Below are 22313 nucleotides of genomic sequence, written 5' to 3'. Positions count from 1 at the left end.
AACTCTTACGACCGGGACAAACAAATGGATTGCGTGTGTGCCAAGTGTCGCATGATACTTACTACAGATCAAGGCAACAGCCATGCGCAGCAGTTTGAATTGGCACTTCATTCCTGACCAGTTCTGGAAAACAAACAAGGAAAACAAAGTGAGGCTGCACACAACAAACCTGGAGGGATTTTACGTTCACATCTGCGCTGGAAGGGAATCAAGGTTGAACACTTCTTAAAACAAACCCATCTCATTGCCTTTGCCACCTGGCTGAGAACTCTCCACTCATCACACCAAACAGTTTTGTCAATTCCAGAGAATATAAAGGTAAAGGATACATTACAGACATATCACGTTATGGACAGCCCACAACTCCTTTGCCTGGCAGCCTTGCTGACTTCCCTTGCCCAAGATCCAGCTGATGTGGCATGTCCTCGGCTGGCATTGCCACTCTCTGTTCTTCAGGTGGACTGATTTTTAACACGTTGGTGTGATGTTTCACCTTAAATTCCGACTTCTGAAAATAGTTTAATTTACCCATCCCGCAACCCCCTTTTCTATTAGACTACAGATTTAGTTATGTTAAGCAGTACCTACACAAGCATCCAACACAAGCATCACCTTGGTTAACATCACGCAGCTCATTGTGATTCACTTGGAAGCCCAATGCTGTCACCTCTCCGCACTTTCTCAGTGCGCTCAAGCTCTGCTGCACCTTTCCTGTGCTGCTGCCTGCACCTCAAACTGCCTGAGGTTCTGCAACTCAGATCCTCTCCAGAGCACACACACAAAATAAAGACCTCAATTAAAGGACACCAAGGAAACAGTGCCATAAAAAAGCCTGGATTTGGCCTCCTGTCTTCAGGCTTGATCGTTAATCAATATAGTGGAATACAAATCAATACAAACAATAGTCAGAAATCCTGGGAGAAATGCTTACATTCCTCCTTTCCTACTTGCACAAAACCTCCAAGTAGAAAAAGATACTGTGTCATACTTACTCAAATGCATGACAACGTTATTATTAAGGGACTAAATTAAATTTTTCCTGTTGAAAGCAGTATGAGATACTAAGCCAGCCAGGTTTCTTGTGACAAACTCCCTATTCGTCACACCAAAAAAAACCAAAAAAACACTTGCAAACTCTCCAGTCTAACTTTAATGGCACTCAGTGACTTTTCAGCTTGATGAATAAACATTCTGCCACAAATATATTATATATTTTCGAGTTTTATGCAGGATCAGTCTGTAAATCACTTCTGTGACTGCAAAACCGCAATCTCTACAAAATAAATAACTCATTTTCTCTCTCTCCACTGAGACATTTAACCCAGTCTGAAGGTTCTGGACTCATGCTGATTAATACTGTACTGCTTCCTTCATCTTTCATTTCTATGTAGCTGTTTTGAATTCCTCCCCTTGCTCCTTTCCTCGAGATGACATTCTTTATTGCTTCCCCCTGTTGGCTATTTTATCTATTTAATTCCAAGTATATTTTTACAAGCAGGAATGTTTTCATTTCCTTTGGTTACCAGGAGGCACGAGGGAACAGAAGATTCAAGAGACCCTCACTGCAACAGCCCCTCCTCTTCCCAGCACGCTCAAAGCATCTGTGCAAGACTCTGTGCTTTACCAGCAAGTGGGCAGCATCTCCCCCAGCACGCCGGAGCATCCAATCCAGATACTGAATGAGCAGAGAGAGAGAAGAGGGGGAAAGAAAAGCAAAAAAAAACCTCCACCAGAATGGAAAACGCGGTAAAAGCAATTTCAGGCAAGAGAGAGGCAGCGGATAATGGAGATATATAGATGCTAGGGCAGCAATTGCTAAATAGATTTGGAAGAGGCCAATCAGCAGTGAAACGATGGCCACTTTGCAATGTTTTCAATAAGTTGCCTAAGGCAGAAGACTCTCCACACATCTCTGGCAGAGACTTTTTTCTCTTAAGGCACCCCCCATTTTCCCCCTCTGACGCTGGGAATCTCCCTGTGAAGCAGCCCTGTGTCTGCATTACCTCTCTGCCAGACAGAGGAGCCTCCCTCCTGCTGCTGCTGGCCCAGCGGCAGGGAACGCAAATCAGACTGAAAATAACCCTCTATATGGAGGCACTTCCCCAGCAGAAACCCTGTGGTGTAGGGGTAGCCTCTCTCCTCCGCTCCATCTCTCTGCCAGACACTCAACTGTCCTAATTTGGCAACAGCCCCCAGCTCATTCATGCTCTGAAAAGCTTGAAGGCAGCAGAGGAGACCTATTCTGCTCAGGAAACCCCTCGCTGCTCCGCTCCAGCTGCTATCAGGGCTGCCTGGAGTTCGTGGGCTGCAGCCCGAGTTGCTGAAACCGCCGCACACAAGCACTAAACACAAGATTTTCTTTCAGGCTTGGCACAAGTACCACCATACACACACGTTTTCCAGCACCCAGAGAACAGACCTTCTGTCTCTACTGCAGCCAACTCACATTATTGTCCCACTCGGACCCCGGGGGAGGACGCATTACCATCATTTTTATGGTTATTCTGCTCTGACAACGCTGGCACAGGACAGATGCAGCCCTGTGCCACTGCACATGAATCCAAATCACAGCAAAACCAGCTCTGTCAACAAAGCCAGCTCTGCTCAGCCGTGGGGTCAGGGGTCAGATGGGCAGATCTGCTGGGCTTTGCCACCACCTAGCTGAGGACCTGGGATGAGCTCCCGCTTCCACATCTTAGAGGAATGATGACACTGGTATTTACTGACCTCCGTAAAGTATTTCATTAGGTGAAACAGCACAAAGATGCGTTACTGGTACGCTCAGGGTTCAGCTTCAGTCTGAGTTTTACAAATGGAGATAAAGGATATCCTGCACACAAATCCAATAAATACTAAATTTCCTTGGGCACTCATTAACACTACCAAGCACACGCAGACAGAAACAAACTGCAGCTTCTGCAGAGCCAGCCACCTCTTTTCCCAAACATTTGTCAGCCATGGCAAGGAGAGTCGATAGCCTGGAGGGCCCTCACAAGTCCTGGATTCCTGGCATCTTTGGCTTCTCCCAGCAAGCTGCCAGTTATTGGGGTACCAAGCCACCAACTGCAGCGTCACATTTCCATTCCACCACCAAGACTCTTCACTGGGGCAAAGCTCTGAACGACCAGCAGCTGCGTCAGGCCCCGTTTCCAATCCCTTTGGGCCACCAGACCTGGCTCACTGCCGAAGAGGTCGGATGGTCACTCTGGTACTCACCATGACTATATTGGCCAAGTGAGCCGAGACAAGAGCATACACGCCTCCAGAGGAGCCCACCACAGGCGCAGTCATATCAGCTACTGACACTGCCAGGGATCCTGGGAGAGAGAACAAGGGTTTGTGACAATTGCCAGCCAAATAAACACAATCTTCTTCTACCCTGCACCCTGCTACCGCCCGTTCCGTGCTAATTGCTGCAGGTCAGTAACGCGCAGATAAAGAGAAGGGGGGAATCAATTGACTCGTGAAACTAACTCAGTCCTGTAGTGCTGCCAAGACAGTGACCGATCGATTCTTCTGCACCTACTTTAAAAGCAGCCAAGCAAGACAGCAGTGTATCTTCAAACTTATGCTGCAAAAAGGCGCTTACACCCTGATTAAAATAACGAGGAAGGAGGAGACAGAAAAATGTCTGTCTTGCTCCTCACCTGAAGATAAAATAGAAGTAGCGCCTTTGCTGGGAAGACAAATGTTTGCACGGTGAGAAGGGACAGAGGACTGGTAACTTAGCTCAGACCGCAGAGCAAAGCATGGCCAGTTAACTTATAAAACTCAGAGTAAACCTAGTCAAAAATAGTATGGATGGAGGCAGTAAATACAAGACAGCGAAATGATAGGACAATCCTACATAAAGGCACCACTAATAACAATATATTTTTAATATCTCTAAGGATGGAGACCCTATAACCTCTCTGAGCAGCCTGTTCCAGCGCTCCATCATTCTTCACAGTAAAGAAGACAGGGATAATGAAGATCTTTGTGATGAGTGGGAAAGGGGAAAAAGACACAACAGCAGGTCTTAAGAGAGTCCTCAGCAGTACAGAATCTATCAAACTCCTTTGCTAATTGCTTCAGCTGATTCTGGGTCAAGAAAAGGCTGAGGTTCCACCAGTCAACTCTGCTGATAGCGCCCTCCTTCACTGGATGACCCTGAGACTTATCAGCTCTTAAACAGTGCCACTAACGAAAAGGCTAATGAGAAGTTAAGAGAAGAGCAATGAGAGCTTGCAGTTAAGGGCACTGCGTGTGTACCTTCAGTGTCTTGATCTCAGTCTCAACGTGGCTTCTTAGTAAAGCCAGACAAGTAAGAAACACACGTAAAAGTAGGGAGTGGCCATTGTGGCCCATGTCTACATTTTACTGTTTGTTCCTGATCCTTTAAGAGTTGTATTACGTTTAAATTTCTTGAGCCTCAGAACAAGGACACCTCTTTCTTTCTGTCCTGGCACATGTCAAAGAGTAAAGTATATTTAATTGCCTAACAAGTCAAACAAGGAAGGGCGTCACGGGATGCTTTTCTGCCTGGGACTGTCTGGTCACATTTGTAGTTCCATCCTGCACTGAAAAAGGAAGTTTTCCCTTTCCATTTGGCACTTTCTTCCACAGTTTATAGGCCATAAGGTGTGAAAGATAAGTCTATGGTGATGTGGCAGCTTGTCTGAGGAAAAATTAGGATCGTTAGTGTAGCTGAAATGCACCAATAGCACCGTGTGGGCTAGTGAGCCACACTCAGGCACTGGCTGCAAAGCTGTGGGCATTCAGCCCAGCCCAAAGTCCAAGCAAATCCACGGCCACAGGAATCCGGGAGGCAGCCAGCAGCTCAGTGCTCGCCTGGGCTCAGCTGCAGCAGATTCAAAGCTCAATTGTTCTGCCTACCTGGCACAGATAAGCTGTGTATTTACACATATATAAATTAAGCCCCAGGGTTTGGTAGATGGGTCTATGTAGAAAAGCTTACGTCTGGAAAGTTGCAGACTGAGGACTACTTTAGTGCTTATTAAAACAACAGGCGAGGGATGGTGGAGCTGGTCTGCTAACTCATTTCTCTGCATTAAATAGCACAGTGTTTGTACCATGCCTCGTCCTGTGTCCTAGTCCAATTATTCTTCCCACAGCCTCTCTCCTGGAATGTAGAATCCATTAGTACCCAAAGCCACCCATTTTACTAAAGGCTTTATCTGCTCATTATGGAAAAAAATAAAATTGTGTAGCTGGAAAAATAAAAAATCACCATAAATCTTGAACTAAAGCAGTCAATTGTCGCCAGAGTTCCACAGTGAAGCCCTTAGTTTTTCTCCCCTCCTGTTTTAATTAGATGTTGATCTATTGTCAGCTAACTTCCATCACCTCCAAACTGCTGGAAATGCCAAACATAAATTAAAGCAATATAGCACAAACTAAAAATCAATCAAAACCCACAGCTTCATGATTCAATGAATTTCCAGATTCGTGTGAGCTGCTCACAACCTACTACCAAACGCTCCTTGCTTGCTCAGGCTGCAGAAAGCAGACAGCACAGGACAAATGGCTCTTCATGCAGGGATGCCTGTGATGTCATCTTGCTTCTAAGCCTCTATGGGACACAAGAGGAAAGCAACAGTATGATCTCCAGCTTCAGGAAGACCATCTCAAGCAAGGCTATTTGCAAGTAACAGGTCGGTGGTGCTTTTTTAGCATGTCTCCTAAACACAGAGCCTATGGCTAGGTAGAAACAGCTGTCAAGTTGTAGCTTTTCCACTCCCAGCCTCCAAAAGAATTTCATTACACAGAAGGTCAGTGACTGCCCTTTTACATCCAAACGTCACAATACGTTTCTTCTACACAGAAAGCACAGAGCGTTTTCAGATGCTTTTCCATCTGGGGCATCCAGAGGTGTCACCTACCTGCCACAACTCCAGCAACGTACACAAAACTGATCCTCGCAGCTCCGTGCACCATTTCCAGGGGAACCCCAACCAAGAGCTGAAGGACAACATTGAGTCCAAGGTGTTCTATCCTGCGGCAAGGAAAAACAACAGTTGTCCTCTTTTCTAACTCTTTGTCTCCCTTTGCTACCCTTGAGACAGAGATATCTTGGAAAGGAAATCAAATAGCACTGCTTTATGACAGTAAACTGTAACATTGGGAAAAACAATAGCTCCTGAAAAAAACCAGACCCAGCTGCAATGTTTCTTCTTTCCTTGCTGCTCGTTATCTTTTTTGCATCAGCCCAGGTCCTTTTAGCCAAAGACCTCATGGCATGGTTGGTTCCTAGTAAGACTTTTTCCTTTTATAAATAGAGTTTGAAGAAGTCAAATGACTTGTCCACAAAATCAGCAAGATGGCAGCAGAGCCTGGAACAGACATGAGAAACTTGACTCGCTCCTCTCTTCTTCCCTCCTAATGATACAGCCTTTCCCTGCACATATTACCTCGCCGTGATGGGGAGTGGATATTAAGTCAATAGTGAGGTAAGTCTCAAGACCGTTGCATTTCCTTGTGACACATAATTCCACTCTACTGTTTGTGGTACCTGACCCTCACCCTTTTCTGCTGAGCCTCCTTCAATGTCATGGTCAGAATGGGAAGCAGAGAGTACTTTTATCTCTGATTATGTGCCCAGTGAGAGTCAAGGTATATTCACAGCTCTCTGTTCATCTACCCTTGTTCCCATTACAAAACTCCTGCTGAACACAACAGGAAAAGCTGGGCTGAGAAGAGCCTTGGAGAAGACCCTGCTGTGCACATCATGCAGAACCACTTGCACTCGCAGCCTAGAGGCAGAGAGCATGACAGCAAAGATGTGCATATTTGGTAAAGACACCAGTGCAGCAATTTTCTTCTGTGCCGAATCAATAGCTTCAAAGCAAGTTCTTTGTTGTTCTAATCAATAATATTTAACACAACAGTCTCGCTACTTGTCAAAGCCCTGTACAACTATTTACCCATGCCCTTGCCATCCGCAGGATCTGCCAGTGATGTATGAACAGCATCAGGCCCTTGAATATGGTCTCTCCCAACACTGTGCCGGTGTCTGAGATTCGCTGCAGGCTCACAGCGCTGTGACCTTGCTGAGTGGTCACATCACGCTGCACCCAGGGGTAGAGTGCTTTCTGTACAAAGAGTGCCAGAGTGTGCTTACAAAGCAGGTAGGCTTAAATAACGCAGTGGTACCCTTAACACAGAAGGCTAACAACTTCTTATAGCATCATAGAATGGTTTGGGTTGGGAGCGACCTTAAAGGTCATCCAGTTCCACCCCCCTTCCACTGGGGCTGCTCAGACTCCCATCCAACCTGGCCTTGAACACCTCCAGGGATGGGGCAGCCACCACTGCTCTGGGCAACCTGATGCTTCACCACCTTCACGGTAAATAATAGCTAATCTAATCTAATCTAATCTAAATCTTCCCTCTTTCAGCTAAAAACCATTTCCTCTCCTCCTGTCCCTACACCCCCTGATGAAGAGCCACTTCCCACAGCCCCTTTCAGTACTGGAAGGCTGTTATAAGAGCGCAAAAGAACTAATGCATTGAAAAATCTACATCCTATTTGATACAGAAAAAAAAGATTGCTTGCAGACAGCCACCAGCAATCTTTGGTTTAAGTTATATGCATTTGCACTGTTTTGGTCTTTCTTCACGTTACCATAGCAATTTCCCCTATACATCAGGGAAAAAGCTGATGGAGAGATGCGGTAATGACAGAACAGGCTCATAAACGAGAATTTAAAGTTGGACCAAAAAAAAACCTGCTAGAAACGATACAGCAGGAAACAATCCTTTCCAGATATCTTAATCGGTTTGTTTGTAATGAATTGCTCTCCAAGGATAAATTTCTCTCCTGGACGAGACACTCAGCACTGCAATTCGCCATCGTGGGAAATTGCTGTATGTAACTGAGCTTTTTATCACTTTGCTCAAGTCTTCTGAAGCCACAGGGCACAGGCACATTCTGGCACCCATTCTGATCCTGCTTGTTCACAGAATTTGGGAATTAAATTAGGAACAACCAGCAAAGGTCAAACAGAGATCACAGAGTCAAAGCATCCAAGTGCTCTTTCATGCAAGGGAAGGAAGAAGCCTTGGCTGGCACACAGTCATGAGGCGGCACCTGACATTTTCACACAAAGCACTGGGTCTTATTTTTCAAAGGAAGCTTTTGTAGGATCCTGGCAAAGTTTATCCTAGGCTCTAAAGTGACTGCTCTGATTCACAGCTGTTCTTAAAAGACTTTCCAGAAGCAATCCCATTCACTTCTCTTCTCCATCATGCTAAGAGCTTTGAAGGCTTCACAGTCAATAAGCACCCATAAAATATAATTAGCCTTTGCCAGTGCTGAATGCATCATTCTTGAAATGACAATCTCATTGATTTATTAAAGACTTTCTCCTTGCCCAGGACCAAACAAATGGGACCGAGCATCAATGCAAGTCATTAGTTATGGCAGTGTCACAAATGCGTGGCCCCCAGATAATCAACGGCTGCTTTCCATGAAAGCAGAAGGGCAAAATTTACAACATTGCCTGCCTTTTCAGCCCTTGACAAAGCTCCTTCCATCAGGACCAACACACAGACTGTGCATTTTTGGAATCTTTCTAGAGGCGCAGCCAGCCAAGCCTTAGCAACTGCTGTCTTCTCGGACACCTTCTGGCTGTCACTTGCTCTTCAAAAACACAGACCAAGTGCATTAAATTAAGGAGCAGCCCACATTACCATTTTAAAGCCTCAGCTGGAAGCAGGATAACAATAGCCCCCATGGCATTGTGTTAGCCTCATTTGAAAATGAGAGGAGAATGATGGCCTTCCACTAACAAATGTTATTACCTTTTCAAGATTTATCTGTTCTCCTGATATGAAAGGAGCTTTAACACACAGAAGTTAGCAATAGATGAACATTTACCCTGACTCCAGATACTGCAGATAAATCATGGGGTTTATTGTTCCAGCGGGACTCTCCGTTGTTTTGAAGGCTATGTAGCTAAAGAACTTGGAATCCATCACCAACACAATGACTGCACACCACATCTTCCCCACTGTTGATCTCCAAGCCAGCCACAGATGTGAAATGAAGCTGAGATACTTTTCAGCTGATAAGCGGGAAGAACGTCAGTGTGGCCTGCTAGAGGAGAGGATGCCCTTCCCAGGGTAGGAAAGCACGCCTCGAGTGACAGAGGAAGACATTTAAATGCTGCAAAAACTGTCCTTGTGCAAGTGCTTCTCTTCACGTGTATCCCAAAGCAAACTGCAGTTCCATAAGTGATATAGTAGAAAAACACCACCACCAGAAGGGAACTCCAATACAGGTGAGCTAATATTAATTAAAATCAACTGTTTCTTCCTTTTACAAGCCCAGTTTTCCCCACATCCTCAGTGATGGAAATTTCCAGTTCTCATTCTACATAACCAGCCTTGAGTCTAAGCCCAGGAGTTTTCTCTTGGAGACCAAAACCTGTAAAAACCAGGCTCTTTGGAGGGATTTAGTGTGCAGAGTACAGATGTTGCCTGTTCAGAAGTTTCATATATACATTTTCCAACATATATACATTTTTTTTCCCAACTCTCCCCTTAGGCGGAGTCTGTTCTGTCCTATAACTTTTATCTAGAGATATGGGGTACATCTTGAGCTCAAGGGCAATTACACACCAAGGCAGTTATTCCACGGCAGAGACATCAGCATGTCTTCCATCAGAGACATGGAGAAAGGATAAGATCAGCTTGATCTTTCTGGCCTTTCATAGGAGAACATTGACTGATAGGAATATGGGCTTTCTGTTTAAGAACAAAGGGCTTTTATCCAGTTTCAAACTATAAGCTACTGCTAAAAATGCTTGTTACTGTGATTTTTCAATGACAGAATTAAAGAAAATCGCAATTATCTGCCAGGAATGTGTGAAGATAATGATCTGAGAAACTGCTCAGAGAGGGTAGTGTTCTGTACAGGGATGAACTTTCCTGACACACTCACTCATCACCATGGCATCACAAACATCACACAATTAAGTCTCTTTGAATCTTGGGAGGACTAGCACAGCAAAGAAGCACAGACTTAAAATCCCCATGCCTTGTATTCTCTTCCCAAGACTGCTATGTACCTCCCATGGGGTGAAGGAGGATTCATTTTACTGTGCACCTTCGTTTTGCGTTAGATGGACCATTCTCTGTCCACCTGGCCAGCAGAGACTGTGAGCTCTTCAGGAACACTGGTGTTTGCACAGTGAGTACAAAATGAGAGTTCAGTATTGAACTCAGGCTTCTAGACATTATCTCAGTCCCTACAGAAGCGACAGCATTACTGAGTGATGACATACCATAGGCACAGGGAATTTGACTGGTCCAACCTCAACTAGGAAGTCTAGCAAGAATAAACCATGTAGTTTTTAAACACCAGCCCAGTGTCTTTGCAGACTTGTTCTACCACTTGCACAGCTCCTCTAGAGGTTCACTGAGCTTCGAGCTGGTGAGTTTTAGGAAGCACACGCTGAGAAGCGCACAATGAGAGGAAGGTGTGATCCCAGCACCGCTGGGGAGAAGAGCAGCATCTGTCAAGTTCCTTATGTTGTCTCCTCCAGAGAGCTGCAAAGGTTTGCCCCTCACTGCCCAACACTCCGCAACAGCTTCCCATTTTTATGTGCAATTTAGAATTGATGATTAAAAATCGATTTCTGAGCTGATTCTGTCACTTCTTCCTCCTCCTTTCTCTATCAGGGGAACCTGAACTGTGGGGAATCTCTGCAGTTTGTAAGTACTCACCCTGCATGCATGAATATGTAGGTTAGGTACCTCCAAGCCTGAGCACGGAGCTGTGGGTGGTAAAGTAATGCATTCTTCAGGTATAAGGGATGGGTGACTTGCAGCACAAATCTGTCTAATACCACTCCATTGTAAAGGAAAAAGGCAACCTAGAAGAGTAGGGAGAGTCCTCGATTAGCGAATGCCTTCTCTCGCTGAAAAGCACTTTGTAGCTCAAAATAATGGAGAAAAAATAAAATGTATAATAATTTTTCTCCTATTTGGCAGCTTCACACAGCATAGAAGTTCCATGTTTTAAGGAATCTGCAACACATTGGTATAACTCTTTACGTGGCCTTCTGTGTCACACCAGCCACTGAGTCAGAGGAACTTGGCGCTCTAACGATCAGTGCCACGTCATATCCTTCTCTGTGCTCATTACAGCACATTACTCAGCAGCTGTGCAAAGATCTTATTTGGGCAACAGATGAGCAGGTCAGAATATTTAATCCAGATTCTTTTCCCTCCTTTTCCTCTCCATTCAGAGAGCAGAGATAACAGTACAGGTTTTTTCCCTCTAATTCCATTATTTGAACTACCAGATTCCCTAGGACGATCTAGATTTTCACTCCTCAAAAAGTTTTGCTCTAGTTTCCCAAATTCTGTAGTTTCATACATAAATTCTATCAACGACTAACAACCATGCTTAGAGACAGATAGGATCACAGTCTCCACTTACACACATATACAGGTAAGTCAAAACAGCTATCAGCTTCGTGCTTGTCCTTCTCTGGCTCTAAACAAGTCCCCTCTAGCTTTTGATGATGTCCCAGCAAGCCTTTCGCAGTGTGGGGCGGGTTCCCAGAGAGAGGGAATTCAGATACTTGCCTCTACAATAGTGATGGTGATCATGAACCAGGGTGGGGGGCAGCAGGTATAGCTGTCGTAGTACCACTTGCGGTCTATCTCTCGCGGCAGAGTCTCATACGCAACGTGCCGGATTAGCCTCTGCGAGAGGCTCAGCCCCGTTTCCTCCAGCAGCGCTTTGCTGCACAGCCTCCTGTTCCCCTGAAGGATGGCTTGGCGGAAACTGTTTGACCTTTTGTTGCTCATCTAGGTAAAAAGAAAAGAAAGAAACTGTGAGGACAAGGTCTGGCACAACCAGCCGGGGAGATTAGCATCAGTTTGGCAGCACCAGGTCAAGGCATGCAGAGCGACCACCAGGCTGGAGCTTTAAGAATCGAGTCTCTTCTTTTTCATGGAAAGAGTCATTGGGCACTGGAACAGCTGCCCAGGGAGGGGGTCGAGTCGCCTTCCCTGGAGGTGTTTAAGGAACGGGTGGATGAAGTGCTGAGGGACATGGTTTAATGGAGTGTTAGGAATGGCTGGACTCAATGATCCAGTGGGTCCTTTCCAACCTGGTGATTCTATGATTCAAGATGATCACAGGGTGACCTACATGGGGTGCGAGGAAATCCATTACCAGGATCTGCTATTACGATGCAAATAAATGAGGTCAGGGCTGAACACTGGCAAGGCAGAGGAGAGGCTGCTGATGCATCCAGCTGAGCTCTCTGGCCCATTCTCCAGCCTTCCATCCACTGTCTTCCCCATCGGGTACCACGATCCACATTGCTGTGTCCTCCTTCCCTCAGCTCTCCCTGCTCCATCACACTTCCCTACACTCGCCATCTCCTGAGGCAGAAAATTTCTTGAACGTAGCAGCAGGTACATCCCCAGCACTTAACCCCTGTACTTTGGTCCTTGTTGGTGGGAGTTAGCTCTGAGCAAAGAAAATGATCCCTTTGTGCAAAACAAAATTCCATGAGCAACAACAACAAACCAACAGGCTGAACCGGTGTACAAGCTGTCATAGGAGCTGCAAACTTGCATGAGAAAAGCATTTCATCTTTCAAAACAGTTATGCTCAGAAGGGGGACGTTTTGAGACAGTGCAGGCTTTGGAGGATACAGTTGATTTCTGTATGCATTATCATCTTATACACATAGAATTAGCTATCCATCTTCTTGAACATACACTTTAATGTGGATGCATAATTAAAGCAATTGCATTTGGAAATTAGGCAGATGGAATTTTACGCCTAGCCTGCAGCAGGGGTGGGGGGATGAGGGGGTGGAAATCAGGTCTAAAAGAGCTTGCTCCCAGATTTGGATAACTGCTAATTAGCCCTGATGTCAAACAAACCTGCTGCACTCGAGTCACTGGATGCACTGGATGAACCTTTGGCAGGAAGTTTTAAAAGGCTAACTGTGCGTAAAGACCACCGCAGGGGGACCTGGGCAGTAAAAGGCAGCAAAGCGAGTGTGACAGTCTGGTCCTCCTTCTGACAGACCTGATCTCAGAAACCACCAGTCTTCCAGAACCAAACAGGAGAAGATGTTCAACCCTGTTGGCTTCCAGTTGTCTTGAATCACCCTGCTTTTAGCTAATATCCTAAGGAGAGCAAAGCCCGGAGCTTGTGCCCTCAGTGCCCGAGCAGACAGATAATTGCTCCATGCTGGACCGAGCTGCCTAAAACACACTAATCACCACAGGCAGCCACCTCCTGTTGATCATTGGAGGAAGGCAGAGGGGCCATCTGAGGTGATGGCACTGTGACCGTTTCTCCCAGCAGCTGCCCATCCCTCCCTCCCTTCACAGCCTGTCCTTCCGATGCAGAAACTCACTGACACAGCAACACCAAATAGACAACTGATCCATCTCAAGGTTTTTAAAACTAGGGAGGAGATTTGTTGTTGTTATTCTTTTTTTTTTTCAGTTGTTTCATTAAGAAAAAGGTTTACCCTAAAAACTTCCTCCTTTCCTGGTATTTCTCCTTTGCTCTCTTTCCTTCGCTCATTCATAAAACACTTGAACACTTCTGGCAAAAGAAGCAGAAAAGGCAAAGAAGAACAAAAAAATCTGTTCACATAAAAAAAGCAGTAAATGTAGATGTTACAAAAGCAAGGGAAGCTCTTGGGCAAAAGGCTGATAGCTCTCTGGTGAGCACGTGTGACTGCGGGAGAAAGACTTTATATACTTCAACACACACACAGGGTTATTTCTACACAGTAGGAGGAGCTGCCCTTTTGCAGCCTTTCTGAGCAACAGGTACGGATGTGTCACATCGACCACACTCGCAAGCAGCAAGTACAGCCTCTTCCTCCTAGGTGATTTTTTTGGTAGCCCTCCCCAGATACTGGAAGAAAACCTCTGGGATTCTCGGCTACCTGTAGTCCTGTTGCTGCCCCAGCTGATCAACAGCCAAGTCAGGTAGCATTTCCCCATCTCCAGTTTCACGGTGGGTGTGGGGCACAGTACCCTTTGTAAGGTTTTTATTCAGCCTCAAGCAGGAGGGTTTGAAAAACATGGATTTTTGCCCATTATGTATTGGCATCTTTGAGGCTGGTCTACGGCTATTTTTAAACTCATACAGCACTGTGACAGGCAATGCATTCAGCTCCCCAGCTCTGATCCTCCAAGACAGAACACTACATCAGAAGTTAGCACGAGCCTTTTAAAAGACTCTGTCAGCTTCAGTTTTATAACCCACTCTACTTACAAACACAGCCTTTCCAATCAATTTTGCTTTCAAGATCCACATTTATTTCCCTCCCTCCCTCACTCTGCACTTCTACAAAATGCTAATGCGGTTAAAAGACTGCTTCTCCCAAAACACACAGCTCAGCATCAAGTTCATCTGGCACAGATGTTCACATCCTCTGAGCCAACCTGGTAGCACTTTCCCAAACAGTATCAAATGGGGAAAAAAAAGCAAATGCCAACATCCTGATTTGTGCTGACCAAGCAGCAGTTTACTCTGTGGATTCAAGAAAAGCCAGAGGCAGGGAAGACAAATTAATTATTCTGGTCATTGCAGGGGTATTCCCTGCTCAAGGTTTAGTCTGGAGTCCTATTAAGTGTGCCAGGCTCAGACCTTAAGGCACTTCTATTGGAAAAGGTAAATCACATTAAGATTTCAAGGTTAATTGCAAGACCACCTCTTGCAGGACAAGACTAACATTGTGGTTCAAATCACGTTGCGTCAAAACACAGCAAGTTTGAAACTTCAACCCCCCCAATACCTGCTCCGTTTTCCATAGGTGCTGGAAAAGGTTCCACAACTGAAATGAATCCAGATTTAACTTTCTGAAACAATTTCTTCAAAAAAAAACCTTTATAACATTTCCTACTCAAGTGGGTATTTTAGATAGGTACACAATTAAAACAGCCAGTTAAGTTGGCATCGTGCTTCTCAAGTTTCAACTGTACATGACTGGAAGCAGCTAAGGAATCATGGTTGAGGATGGAAACTTCTATGCCAAGTTCCACTTTAATTGGCAGAATGATTATTTGCCAGATTAGTTCACTTGGAAGAAAGGTCTCTCTTCTGCTGCTACATGGAGCCTGTATCTAATGGACTCAGATCAATGTACAAGCTGAGTGCACTCCAAAAGCAGCTCATGCATCCCAGTCATTAAGTTTCAAGATACCCACCTGGACCTCTGATGTTTTTTTTCCCTCCTCAGGAGATGCATGTGGCTCTTGGAGCATAAAAAAATCACCAGTTTTCTCTAGAATGGGAAGGAAAACAGCCCAAAGGCAGTGGGAGGCACATTCAATAGGAGAGCTACCCAGCTCCTGGAGATCCTCCCTGGGGTAAGAACTTTGCATCTCAATAAGGGTTTTAATATACAAGGAGGCAAGAGATGGATGAGGATACAATCACACAACCACTCTTACCCATCTCTTGAGAAAATCTCCTCCTTACTCATAATAGCATCATATAAGATCAAATACAGATGAAGATCCAAAACCCTTCTGTAATTAAATATTTATTATTATACCTCTGAATAAAGGCCAGGAAGGGAGCTCAGGAATTCCATACTTTCAGGCAAGACAGTGAATCAAGGACAGAGGGAGCACTCAAAGGGGTGTCTTGTTGGGAGCTGAAGGACATCCCAGAGGACTCCAGAAGGGAGTCCTCCTGAAGGCTGGCAGAGGATCTGCCCTGGTTCAACAGCGCAGCTAACCGGAACACCGAGGGGAAGAAATAGTTCTATAAAACCTGCAGCTTTGCCTGCAACAAACATTTCCAGATTAGTGAGAACAAAACAACAAACACCGGACAGAACCACTAGAATGGTGGTCCTGGATTATTCAGCTACAGCATTTTAAGCTTAAAGCACTCACTAGAAAGAGAACAGGCAGGAAGGAGATGTTCATTTGGGCAAACTTTTGTCTTGCCCGAGGATTCCCCTGAGAATTGAAGATTTAGGCTTTATTACTTATCTTCCCAGTGACTCAGGTAATAAAGAATTATATACAGCTCTGCAAAGCGTTGTTCACCTAAGCGTTCTATGCAGGCTGTCTGTGTGTCCTTTACTGAACCAGTTAAGACAGTGGAAGTGGAATTTATAGCTACTTTATGACTGTGGTACAAGGTACTTTCAAGTGCCATTAAAAAAAAACCTCAAGCAAACCCTGGTTTCAAGGACCTCTCTCGCCTCCCATCCCCCCAAGAACACAGTATGGAACTTCTTAAAAGCTCACCTGCACAATGAGAACAGAGCCCTCCTGATGCTGTCACACAGACACCCAAAGCCAGAAGATAAAATTCAATATTTTCTCTTTTTAAAAGTTCTCATTTCCTCAGAAAAAGAATTGTAGTCCCTTGCCGTGTCATAAGCAGCCAGAAGAAGGTTGGCAGAACCACTGCAAAGCACAAACCCCTTCCCCTTCACAGACGGAAAGGTATTGCAGCCTCTAAGACAACACGGATTTTAATGGCTACAAGCCTATGTGCTGTGATTTAACAAAGCAAAGGGAAAAGTACAGGTGAGTCCAGAGAGAAAACTGCCACCCCCTGTGTAACACAGCTGCTAATTCCTCCTTGCAGAGCTCAGTTTAAAATCTCATTAAACTCCACTGGCAGAAAGAGCAGAAAACCTCACCCCCCCCTTCCTATTACAGTCGAGAGGCTGAAATAAGAGCCCCACTTAATGACATCATCAATGGCATTTCACATGTTTGATCCTAACCAAATTTCCAATAAGTTGTCTAGAAGGGAAAGTTCCCAACAGAACTTCATTAAATCAAAGCACAGCAATTCCACACCTCTTCCTGCTACCTAAGTGCTGTGCAGCTCAATTAGTGAATGCCTGCATGGTACTTTGAATGTAACAGCTGCTTGTTCCACAGTTTGGTACTATAAATACACTGCTGATCACAGAGCACCATCGACCAGGCTGTTTATTAAGCTGGAGCTGAGAAAAACTTAACACTCACTGTGATCCATTTAATAGTTGCTACGTTTATTTTTACTGTGTACCTAAATACATGCAAGGGGCTAATAAAACAGCTTGATTAGATACAGCACATCTATTCCATTGTGCCATCTTGATTTCACCTTCCCACTGCCCGTGGCCTGACAGAGGTTGTGGCCTGGATCCTTGGCAGTTGTGCCCTGTTATCGTATTTTTCTGCTTAATACGAAGACAAGACATAAGGAACACTCTTTCTAAACCAAGAACACATGCATGACCACGACAAATGGCGGGATCAGCCCCCAGGGGCTGACTGCAGGAACACAGAGGTGCAAATTATTATACTCTGCATCAAAACCACATCCAGCTTCCCAGCAAAACCTTAGAGACATCAGTGACTTTCACTGCTTATTGATTTTGTCACCCAGGTTTCTCCTACTGCTGCACTAAATCTGCTGGAACTCGGGTGGGGAATGATAGAGGAAGAACAAGGTAAAGCCCCTGAAATGGCCACTGTTCAAGATACTTACCTTATAAAGAACATTTCTAGGCCATCCTGGGCATCTAACAACACGTCTATGTCTGTGTTGGCTCCCCAAACTGTCTTCATGACAAACAGAGAGATCCCATCCCTATTTGACTCACCAGTAGAGACACAGGAGCATCCAGATCAAGACTTGTGCAGTCTGAGACATCTCACCTGAGATAAAATGAACATGACCTAGAAACACCTTATCTCTGTTGATGCCTACAGCACTGCAACACGACTCCACTCAGCAAGTCAACACAACATTATCTATAGGTCTTTTCTGGAAGTGGTGAAATCTCTAGATAAACAGGAGACATCCAGACTGACAGACCTCTGTTTGCAAACAAATGGCTCCTTAAGACAGTTACCAATTGATATTGAGAGCAAAATCCTCTGAACTATCAGCAGGCACTGCTTCAGAGCTCATCTTACAACAGCTCCTATGGTTTCTTCTCATGCAAACTTGTTTCTTTAGAAAAATCAGCAGCAACTTGACTCGGCTTGAGAGTTCAGTCATCATTAAATGTTTCAGCAAGGCGATAGAAAGCATGATGCAGGGACTTAGCAAGTACTGGTGTTGATAGAGACAGGGAAGGAGAGAGATGGTGCCTCAACAAAGTTTTAAGCAGAGCCAAGGACTCGCAGAGCCTGCCGGTCAGAGCACTCACCAGGTTGACGAAGTCCTGGTAGCAGATCCTCCCCTCAGAGTTGCTGTCTGCCAGGGCCAGCAGGACCTCCAGCTTGTGGGGGTCCAGCTCCGAGCCGTGTCTCTGGAGAAGGGAGCGAAACTTCTCAGTGCTGATGTAGCCAGTGTTGTCAGGATCAAACTGGGATAGGAGGGGAAAGTGCTACAATTAACCATTCCACGTCACACACAACTGCCCACCTGCAGCAGACCCCCGGGGACCCCAGATGCTGCTCTAGGCTCTGGTAATGCATTGCCCTGCGATCATCCCATCTCCAGCTTCCTTTCACTGCTCATGGATGCGAAGCACCGTGCTGCAGAGAGGGGTGAACCCAGGATCATCATCCACACCACCCCGACTCAACATAAACTGCAGCTCCCTTACCTTCCTTCCCTCTGCATCATCACCTCTCTTGGTTATTTTTTATATGACTCTATCTCTGGACTATCAAGCAAATCAGACAAGCCATCTGTGAGATAAAGTGTACCAAAACCAGTTTTCCTTGTGTATTTCCTAACACGATCACAGCACAGAAAGCAGCCATCCCTCCCCAAGCCCTTTCTGTGCTCAGCATTTGACAGTCACCTGTCCAGATCACCTCTACAGATGCTTTCAAAGCGGAAAGTGCTTTCGCTGCTGAACAGCTCTCTGTTTTCAGAGACAGTTTTTGCATAAGGAGCAAAGCAGATAGACATGCCAAACTAAAAGTGACAAGGCAGCCACATGCTATTTTCACAATGTAAACCAGACTCATTAGAAGGGAAGTCCCAGGTGAAATTCAGAGTGAACCCCACTCCGACAAAAAACATTCCCTCAAACTAAGTAGTTCATCTCCTAAAAGTGCCACTGACCGAAGAGACAGCTCTGCCCAAACTCACGAGTGGTTCCAGCAGCCTCCAGCTCCCGCTGAGCTCCCCCGGGCACTGTGAGGGGCTGCCAGCTCGCAGGCACCCCCAGCCCCAACAAGGCCAGCGCCGGCAGCACGCTGAGCATGTTTCTTTTGTGCTTTGAAAATTAGTGGATGCAAGCTGCCAGACAAGCTGTGGAGCAGCCAGCTCTCTGCCAGCTCTCTGTTGCTGGGAGATTTGGCTTTGATTTCCTAAACTTGGCTGTGAGGACCCTGGTGCTCGCTGGCCTCCTTTTGTAGATAATGATATCAAGCTTGTCGACGGGATTGAATGGCTGTCAGGGGCAGGGTGGTCAGGAGGGAGTCTTTTCATGGAAACATTAGGGACATAAAAGGCCTTGGCAGAGCCAAAAAGGTCCTGACAATCCTTGCTATCTCGTAAGGAAGAGCAAAAGCTGAGCAGGCGCCGGGACTTCGATCAGACTTGGCAGAGGAAAGGCTGCCTTGGCAAGGGAGGAAGTGAGGAGGAGGATGTGGCAGAGGATGCTGGCTGCCAGCGGCAGGGCTGGCGCTGCTCTGCGGCGACTACAGCAGCCAGAAACCAGAGTGGCTCCAGGCACAGGCAGCTTGGTTAGAGGAGGCAGTGCCACCACCACACGCCAGGACTTGGCCTTGTCTCCTTCTGGCCAACCACCTTTGTCCCGCTGCTCTTGGGGACTCTGCCGTCCCCGGCTGCTTTGTGGAGGAGCTGCTAACCGTGATGACAGCCCCTCGCAGGAGCAGGGCTGTCTGCTGCTCTGCCCCTCTGTGAGGGAGCTGCCGGGCGAGGGGGTTACAGAAACCAACACCAACCAAGTGACCTGCAGACAGAGCCGAGCGCTCTCCTCTGCCAAGGGTTGTTCTGTCCTTGTGAGGTGGCCTGGATGTACCTTCCTGACAGCTGGCACCCAAAGCCGAAGGTGGATTTCATCAGCTGTTTGCTTTTAAACAAGGGCTTAATATTAATCCCTGGAGAAGTTTAGCTCCTCTATTCCAGTCAGTCCATTCTGATGTTTCGAGTTAATAGATCAAATTATAAAACCAACCCTGAAATCACATCTTCTCCACTTCGGTTCACCTCTGATGCTTTTTGGCTCTTGCTGGGACTCCCAATGAGGGCGCAGCACCCAATTCCAGAGGCACAGATCCCCAGGAAATAAAGTATTATTAGCACAACACCTGAGATGACCTTTCTCAAGGGGAATTTGCAGAAGCTGGGAGATGAGTCATTCGGTGAATGAATCTAAAACTTGCAATCCCGTTGGAAAGGAGGGTGAGCAGAGCAGTATCTCCTAACCAACACCTTGCTTAACTGCACCGCTTTAACCATAACTTAATATTTAACCTGTCAGAACCTCTCTTGCCTAGGACAAAACCATTTTGCTCCTTGGAGGCTTAAACGCCTCCCTACCTTGAGGGCCAGAGGCAGTGGCTGAAGCGTGGGACATTCCCTGTGCTGTGTGCTCACTGTTTGACCTTGTAGGAAAGACCAGCGGCTGCAGCAGTGGGGAACACTGCTGTTCATTCAAAGAGCAGAAGGGATACAGAGCTGAAGCACACGGGCTCCCGATGCACAAAAGAGCTGCTCAGATCACTAATCGCTTTCCCCAGACTCTGTTCTGCTTTCAAAATTCTAAAAAGAAACATTTTGCAACCAAGAACAGAAGGCAATTGCTTCAGAGCTTCAAACCAGTCCACAAGGACACAGTAATGACTCCAGATGCACTACTGCTGGAGCAGATATGATCCTCTTACTCAAGGCTGTGCTGTTCATACCTGTTCCTGGCTGCCGGCTTTCCAAATGGACAGACAGCTCAAGCCTGTGTTGTGGCTGTGAATGAGCCTCTGCTCCAGGATGCTTCTTTCTCACACCAATAAGCACCAGCATTCCTCTCCCAGCTCACCATCTTGCTGCTTGTCCCATCAAAACCAAAACAGCAGCAGGAGGTAGTGAGCATTTTCAGTACTGGAAACGTGCTAGAGAGCCTCTTCTCTCTCACATTCCTACGTATCATTTTCTTTTTGGCACTTAGTTAAAGATACTAATTAGAAACAGGTTTGAATTACAACAGCGGATCTGAACAGCATGAAAGAATAAAAGGTGAAAAATTAACAACTGGCACCTGAACTAAAAAGGTTGGCCTCGGAGCGGGACTAGAACGTTGCTTCCACAACCTGGAGCAGAGCGTTTTACTGTAAACCCCAGCTGTAAGGGAGTTCTCTTATTTTAAACAATTTTTTTCAGTGGAGAAAACAAGTCATCTGTCACCACAACACTCCAAATCCATGCCAACACTTCAAACTGCCTCACACCCCGTTTCTGATAACACAAAAACCAAAGAGTTGAGCTGGTCCTACAGAAATGCATCCCGACATATGGCAAAACCAACGTGTGACGGCACACACTCGAAACACTCAGGTCCATCAATTATAAGAGAGGCAACTGACCTTTGCTAGACGCTTCATGTATTTATCCATGATGATCTCGTTAAGGGCTGGTTGTCCCCCACACGCCCAGGCGAGCACCTTTGTCTCACCCAGAGCACAGAGGATGAGTGGCAGCCAGCAGCACGGCTGCCCTACACGCCAGGTCCAGCCCCACAGGGAGCGCGCCCCAGGCAAAGCCTTCCAGCAGCTAAACCAGCACAGTGCCTTTCTTCAGCGCCGTAGCTGCTTCTGCCTCTCCCCATCTACTTGGGCAGACAAGTGCAACACAACCAGCGCTGGATGAGGAAGGCCATTTGTCCCTCCTTGCCCCCTCAAACAATAGACAGTAACGGCAATTTCATGCAAGGTTTCCTCTGCATTTCAATGACAATCACGCTTAACTCCCTTGATCCTCAACCAGGCTCTTAAGCAAAAATGTAAATATGTTAATGACCGTAGCAGCCATCTGACCCAGGATCTTAATTCCTTGTCCCAAAACAAGCTATTTTTTCCCGTATTTCTTCCTTATTTTAGAGCAGGTGCTCCATAAACTGAAGGTCTCACAGTAAAACTACAAGACAAAAATAAGGGGAGGGGTCCTGCAAACTCTGATGGAAATAGAAAATACAGTTGAGGAAAGAAAACAAAATCTCAGATTGTTCCTCCTCTTTAATTAAAGACACATCAGTCACGGATGAGTGAGCAAGTAGGGTGGAGGCTGGTGCTTCAGACAGACAATGGGTATCTTGGGAAAACACAGACATTTCACAGAGCGCAGCCAGCTGCTCCTCTCCCCCATGGCAAACAGCCCC

General features: G+C 46.0%; 1 protein-coding gene across 5 annotated transcripts in view; it reads right to left on the bottom strand.

Annotated features, from left to right (window-relative positions):
• The window catches only part of RHBDL3 (rhomboid like 3), a 55618-nt gene that overhangs the window by 3416 nt on the left and 29889 nt on the right, over positions 1-22313 (bottom strand). For 4 of the 5 annotated variants that reach the window (XM_054083652.1, XM_054083653.1, XM_054083655.1 and 1 more), the window contains 6 exons: positions 18171-18329; positions 11596-11820; positions 10729-10877; positions 5883-5995; positions 3217-3317; positions 63-123 (listed from right to left, as the gene is read on the bottom strand). In XM_054083652.1, coding sequence (XP_053939627.1) covers positions 63-123; positions 3217-3317; positions 5883-5995; positions 10729-10877; positions 11596-11820; positions 18171-18329 — 808 coding nt within the window. Of the gene's footprint in view, positions 1-62; positions 124-3216; positions 3318-5882; positions 5996-10728; positions 10878-11595; positions 11821-15204; positions 15282-18170; positions 18330-22313 lie in introns of those variants that run through there. The other variant, XM_054083656.1, reaches the window with a different exon arrangement.

The sequence above is a fragment of the Cuculus canorus genome, chromosome 18, assembly GCF_017976375.1.
Source record: "Cuculus canorus isolate bCucCan1 chromosome 18, bCucCan1.pri, whole genome shotgun sequence".
Lineage (NCBI taxonomy): Eukaryota > Metazoa > Chordata > Aves > Cuculiformes > Cuculidae > Cuculus > Cuculus canorus.
The sequence above is the reverse complement of the archived record's forward strand: the minus strand, read 5'-3'. Positions and strand labels throughout refer to the sequence as shown.